General features: G+C 50.5%; 1 protein-coding gene across 1 annotated transcript; it reads right to left on the bottom strand.

Moving 5' to 3' along the window:
• Positions 1-338: 338 nt before the first annotated feature.
• SOX21 (SRY-box transcription factor 21) lies at positions 339-3,271 on the bottom strand. Its single transcript, XM_030813554.1, has one exon. The coding sequence runs from the start codon at positions 2,767-2,769 to the stop codon at positions 1,939-1,941; it is 831 nt and encodes a 276-aa protein (XP_030669414.1). The 5' UTR covers positions 2,770-3,271; the 3' UTR covers positions 339-1,938.
• Between the last annotated feature and the right edge of the window lie 3,451 nt (positions 3,272-6,722).

Consider the following 6,722-nt stretch of genomic DNA (forward strand, 5'->3'; position numbering starts at 1 on the left):
TTACTAGAAACTGGTGAAATGCTTTGAAAGGTCTGGATGTTTTCAATGGGCTCTGTTCTACTGGTTCATGAATGCCTTTTTTTGTTGTTGTTGTTAAAGCTAATACAACGACTTGGGCTTTTTAAAAATCTTCTTTCCTATTCACGATTAAAAATGTGATAAATCAGGTTTTTGGCTCTGAATAACAATGGCTTGATTTAGATTTCCTAGTAAATCTATTCAAAAGTGAAACAAAGGGTGCCTTTGGAGGATACCTTACACTTCACCTGGACCAGGCACGTAAGGGCAATTCAGATAAAAATCTTGTTAGGAACTCAACAAGAAATAGAAGATTTTTCTCTTTTCCCTGGTTCAGGCTTTATTTAAACTCCTTGTTCAAAAAAAATGAACAGAGTGATAGTCGGATTCTAATTTACAGATATACCTTAGACGTCTAATATTAAATTAGAAGGTCACACAAGAAAATCATTTACACATAAAGGTTAAAACCATATTTAAAAATTTAAAAACTTTATATTACATAAAGCCAAAATGAAACTAAATACATGTTAGCCAACTTCATTCACAAACATTAGTCAAAATATATACATTTAAAAAGAAACAAACAAAGCTAATAATTGAAGGTTCCTTTTTTCTAAAATGTGTTTTATTGCAATTTGCAAATGAATTGCAGGTGATCTAAAAAAGCCAGTTGAGGAGGGAAATCCAAAACACATTAAACCAGCTCAACTTGGGAGAGAAATGCTAGCTGAAAATTAGAGACATCTGTTGAAACAATGCTGTGCTTTTTTCTTCAGTTTTGCTAAATAATAAATATATAATTACCAGACAAAAAAGTCTGATTTAATCTTCGATAAAATTGCGATTCTGAAATAGTTTCGCAATTTTTAAAAGTTAACTTTGATATTCGCTCAAAATGTTTTTGAGTCTAAAGCCGACTCAAACTTAGGGCAACGAAAATAACACATTTTCCATGCCTCGATGTTTTCACTAACATATACACATTTACAATCTTAAGGTGAACTCAGCCATAAGGGAAAATAGGAACAGTGCCTTTTTCCTTTTTTGTAAACTGTGTCAGAAATCCAAGCGAGTGGACTCAGGAGACTTCTAGTAGTTTGTTGTTGTTGTTTGTTTAGGAAGAAAATCCAATTGAGAACTTTCATCTCACAAATATTTCTTGTTTGCGTTTCTTGCTCTTGAGAAAGAGCTTTTGCTCTGATTTGCATATGGCGTGATAAACAAAAGAAACCGTGATCATCTCACACAAAAGGCCAGATTCGAGCCGGTCACTGGTCAAGAATGGATCCGGTCTGGGAGTTCTGCTTGAGAAAACAGAGATCTGCAAAGTTCAAATAGTACAAACAGGGAGGCGAGGCTGCTCAGAGCCATCCCACTCCCAGAAACGAATGACACAAGCAGCTTTTCCCGTGTGCCAGCCATTTCAGATCTCACATTTGAACAGCGTGCATGCAACACGGACCGGGAGGGGGTTGGGGGTTGGGGGTTGGGGGGCTGAGGGGCGAGGAAGGAGAATGAGAAACAAAAACAAAACCGACCATGAAACTTCCAACAAAACTGGAAAGGCCAACATGTCAAAAAGTTACTCCTCCACCTCCGTAGGTCAAAACGCAACAGGTTCCGAAGTGCAAAGCAAACACCAACTGCTGCCGGACACAACCGCCTGCTTTCGAGTTGGCTGCCGAAGTACGGGTCTAAAATGATCCTGCGAATTCACAGGCCTGCTCGCCCGCGCCCTCGCGCGCTTGGCCACTCCTGCCCCGCCTGGCCTCTCTGCCTCTGCCTGGCACCTATAGATTCTATGTACATACAAACCGGGCCCCCGGTCGCGGGAGGGCGCACGGGGAGGCCGCAGCGCTCGTACCTATACATATGTACACGTGTGCACACTGGTCCTCGCGAGGTGGCCCCTCGGGGTCATAGCGCGGCAGCGTAGGCCGCGGGGTAAGGGTCCAGCTGGGGCTTGCCCATGCCCGGCAGCAGGATGTAGGCGAGCGGCGGCTGCAGTCCGGGGCTGGGCCACGCGCTGCAGTTGCACGGGATCATGTAGCCCGGGTTGCCCGGGCTGGGGTGCGAGTGCGTGTGCCCCCCGGCGGCGGCGGCCGCCGCTGCAGCCGCCGCCGCCGCGCCGTGGAAGGCGCCCGCGCCCGCGGTGGGGTAGCCCAGCGACGACGCGTACGGGAGGCCGGACGAGGACGACGAGATCTCTGCCATCTTGGAGCCCAGGTCGAGCAGCGAGTAGGGGCTGCCCGCGGCGGCGGCGGCGGCGGCAGCGGCGGCGGCAGCGGCCGACTGCGGAAAGAAGACGCGCGCGGCGGCGGCGGCGGCGGCCGCGGCCGCCTTCTCGGGATTGGCGAGCAGCGACTCCGGCACCAGGCCGCCGCCCGCCCCCGCGTGCAGCCCGGCGCCCGCCTTGAGCGCAGGGTGCTCGGCGTCCGCCACGCCGCCCAGGCCGTAGGGCACCGGGAAGGCGAACTTGTCCTTCTTGAGCAGCGTCTTGGGCTTGCGCCGCGGCCGGTATTTGTAGTCGGGGTGCTCCTTCATGTGCATGGCGCGCAGACGCTTGGCCTCGTCGATGAACGGCCGCTTCTCCGACTCCGTGAGCAGTTTCCACTCGGCGCCCAAGCGCTTGCTGATCTCCGAGTTGTGCATCTTGGGGTTCTCCTGGGCCATCTTGCGCCGCTGAGCCCGCGACCACACCATGAAGGCGTTCATGGGCCGCTTGACGTGGTCCACCGGCTTGGACATGCTCTCGCCCTGCCGCGGCTGCAGCCCGCCGCCGCCCGGGCCCTCGCCCTCGGCCCGGAGGAAATCAATGTTGGCTGCCCGCGGGGACCCGCTCGGCCGGCCGGGGCTCGCCGCGCCCCACGTCGCGCCCCGGCGTCGCTCCTGCCCCGGAGGAGGGGGCTGGGGGACCAGCCCAGGGCCACGCCGCGCCCCGGGCCGCCCTAGTGTCTCTGGCCGAGCGCTCGGGCAGGTTGTCTCTGGGACACTCTAACTTCTCGGCGGTGCCCCCTCCCCGCGGCGGCAGTTTGTCCTTTACGTTCTTTGGGTCCTTCGTCTCCAGTGGCGTTTGCTGGTGAGCTCCCCGCAGGTAGCGGCGGCCGGGCAGAGCGCTCCTCCTCCTCGGTCGTTCTCTCTTAAATGCAAAGCGTCCCCAAAAGTTGCGTCGCGGAGACTCCTCCAAGTTGAGCCGAGGAGCCCGCCGCCGCGTGCTGCCAAGTGCCAAAGGGGGCTCTCAGCGGCTGGAGTGTTTGGGTTCTCCTCGGTGACTTTCTCATTTGACAGAAGCAGATGGGGGTGGGGAAGGCGGGGAGGTGGCCCTGGAGGAGGAAGAGGAGGGGGAGGCGGAGGAGTGTCCAGGCGTGCCACGAGAACGCAGAGCGCAGCAATGGATATAAATACAAATACAACAGCACCAGCCTGTCTTCTTGGCTCCGGGCAGGGTGCGCCGATGGGAAACCCCCAATCGGCTGGGTGATTTTTTTTTTTTTTGGAGGGGGGAGCTGTCCCCCGCAGCACCTGCCTCTCGAGTCTTCCTCTCCAGCTGCTGGACTGACGGGTGGGGCGAGGAAGCAGGGTGGATGAGGCTTGAGCAAGCGTGGGTCGCCCGGCCTCAGAGGAAATTCTCCCGGCTCGCCGAGGAGCCGCGTCCGGCCGTCCCCCGGGCCATGCCGGCTCCGTTCGCTCCGGGCCCCTTCAGGTGCGCCTGCCGATTTAGGGCTCCCGGAGCTCGCTGGCCGCGGAGAGCAGCGCAGCCTCCACGCGGAGGCGCAGGCCTGGCACCGGCCGCGTCCCCGCCTCGCTCTTCTCGGCAGCCGCCCGGCACTTGGAACTAACTTCGCCCAAGTTTCCTGGGCCGCGGCGCCCCTCTCGGCGCGCTCCTGGGAGCGTGCGCCCGCGAGTCCGCCGCGCCCCGGGCCCCTCTGTCCTCGCTGCTGTGGCCAGAGCCGAGCCGGCGCAGGAGCGGAGGTGAGTTAAGGAAAACGCGCCATCACCTCAGTTCGTAGGTCCCCGCTGTGGCACCTCCCGCTCTCCCCACTCCCGCGGCGCGGGGGGCCCCTTCCCAGCCCAGGCCGCCCTCTGCACCGGCTCAGGTGAGTGTGACTACCTGCGTGTGTGCGCGCCCGGAGCCGGCACTGGGTGTGCATGTCCAGCCGCGGCTGTGTGTGTATATCTGGGGGCCTGCGTAGGAGGTGGAGCCCGGGACTGCGGGAGGGAGGAGGGATCAGCGGAGCCGCCTCCCGCTCCCACACCCCCAGGACCTCGAATTAACAGATCCCCTCCGCCCCCGCCCCCTCCCAATCCTCCTCCTCCCACTCCTTTTCACTTGAGAGCAGGTTTAGGCGAGTGGAGAGTTCGGAGCGCGCCGCGGAGTCTGCGCACTGTTTGGCGTTGGCAACCCCTGGTGTCATCCCGGCTACCCAGGCCGGCCTGGCGCGCAGCTGCCCTGGTTGCGGCCCTGGGAGCCTCGCCGGGAGGAAGAAGGCGGCGGGCACGAGTAGGAGAGCCTCTCCAACTACGGAGAAAGAGGGTTAAGCCTGGGGAAGGGGAGACTCGCCCTTGAAAATGTTTGAGACTGTTCTTAGCAAGAAAGTGCTCATTTTCCTTGGAGGTCCAGGTGTTGCTTGCAACAGAAGCAGATGCTTCTCGCATTTTCTTGCACTGGTGATGCACCCAGTCAAAGGTGGTGGAGCAAAAAATAACTCTGGAGGGAATAAGGACACTCTTGGCAACCTTTCCGAAAAAGAGCTGGCCCAGGCTGAGAGTATGCATCCTTGACTGACTATTCAGGTCTTTAAAAATTCTGTGTTGTTTGTCTTTTGTTGTAATCCTGGTCGCCAGAACCATCTATATACTGATCTCTTTAAGGTACAGTTAACTTAGTGTCTCACTTACATGCACAGCTAAGGTGAAGGTGTTTAAAATCAGTAAGTGTAAGTAGTTTCCCTGCAAGAGAGAAGTAAAACGTACCAATCACTCAATGCTGGAATATTTTTATGCTAAGCATAATTTCCTTCTTTAGTAGTTAGAGCAGTTTTTAAAAAAAAAAAATAGTTAACACGATGCAGAAGTCAAAAAGCATGATTCTGTTTCCTTATTTTCCTTACTTCTTGGTATGCTGCGGCACACTTAGAACATGATCTTTCTGGAGGTTTTATTCACATGGTGGCCTGCCCTTCAGGGAGAACTTGCTTGCCTTCTTTTTTTGGCAGTTTGGATTTGACCTAGCCCTGTGGTATGTGCAAGTAGGAACATCTACAAACGGTTAACTCTTTAAGTCTTCCTACGATTTATGTTCAGTTCATTCACACACACACAGACACAAAAGCTTTGATTGTAATTATGAACATGAATTAAAACTGTTTCAGGCCATCAGATTTATGAAAAAGTTAGGCTTGTTTTGTTCATTTTAATAAAAGAATAGTGACTTAAAAATTACAGTCATGATAACAAAACTGTGAACAGCAGTGGCATCTATGTGGGTCTGTGTTTTTCTGAAGATGTCGTATTGACAAATGCTTATTTTGTATCAGTTATGCCCTTGCATTGTTAAAATAATTGGACTGATTTCTCCAGAACCATATTCCTTTACAGGCTCTGTAAAGACACTCTTGTCATTCACAGACTCTGGCTGGAGCAATGTGAAAACACTAGCATGTGTAATTACATAGACTGGAATATTAAATATACTGTTTTGTGATGATAAACTACAAAAGTATCATCCCTGAGCTTTTCTCCTACTGACTTATAGGTTTGAGACAAAAATACTATACACTGGCACATAAAGAACATACGTATATATAGGCCACAAGACATGAAATCTGTTATTCACTAAATATTGTGAATAAAGTTAAATTTAATCATGAAAATTATTTTGACACATAAAAAGGGAGGATTGTGAAAATGTGTTTTATATTAGTGAGTTAAGTGATTTTATACTATTCAAATTTAAGTGTAAAGATCTGCAATAAATTATTACATTAGAAAGAAAAGTTTGTATATATGATTGAAATGTATGCTTATATGTGCAATGTCTTATAGGAATAATATATGTAAGGTTCCTTGGATATAGTTTTTCCAGTATACATTTACAATATTGTCTGTCTAGTGATATTAAATGAGCCAAATGTGAACACTGTCAAGTCCAAGAATGTTGAACTGTGGGAAACAAAGGCGTCTTAAGAAGAAAATGACTATTTGTGTGCTTGTCTATTCACCAAATGAAACTTCCCACATTTCAAAATAGGAAAGATTTGGTTTTTAGGGGATCAATATTCTTGGCCTAACCCTTCGCAACCAAAGAAAGAGCTCTCATAATCGGCCGTGCATTAAAGAAGGGCAACGTGGCATTGCTGTTATTAACCAACCTTCACACCTCTTGCCTGAATCTGGTTGAGCTTTTAACAAAGTAAATTTTCAAGCCATTTTCATTCATATGTACCAAAATGTACATTCACTTTTAATTTCCTCCTATCTTGTGTTTGAATTGATACAGATATATTTTTATTCTTGCTCAGTTTTATCCTAAAGATTAAAAAAATCCCAGCGTATAGGAAATGGAATAGTCTGTGTGAGTGAATAGTGAAGGAAAATAAATTGAAAGAGAATTGTAAGTTTGATGGGCTTTATTTTATCAACTCTTGATTGTAAACACCTAAAGAACAGTATAATTTGATAGTAGAATTCGTGTGGGTCTG

This window comes from Nomascus leucogenys, chromosome 5 (assembly GCF_006542625.1).
Source record: "Nomascus leucogenys isolate Asia chromosome 5, Asia_NLE_v1, whole genome shotgun sequence".
NCBI lineage: Eukaryota > Metazoa > Chordata > Mammalia > Primates > Hylobatidae > Nomascus > Nomascus leucogenys.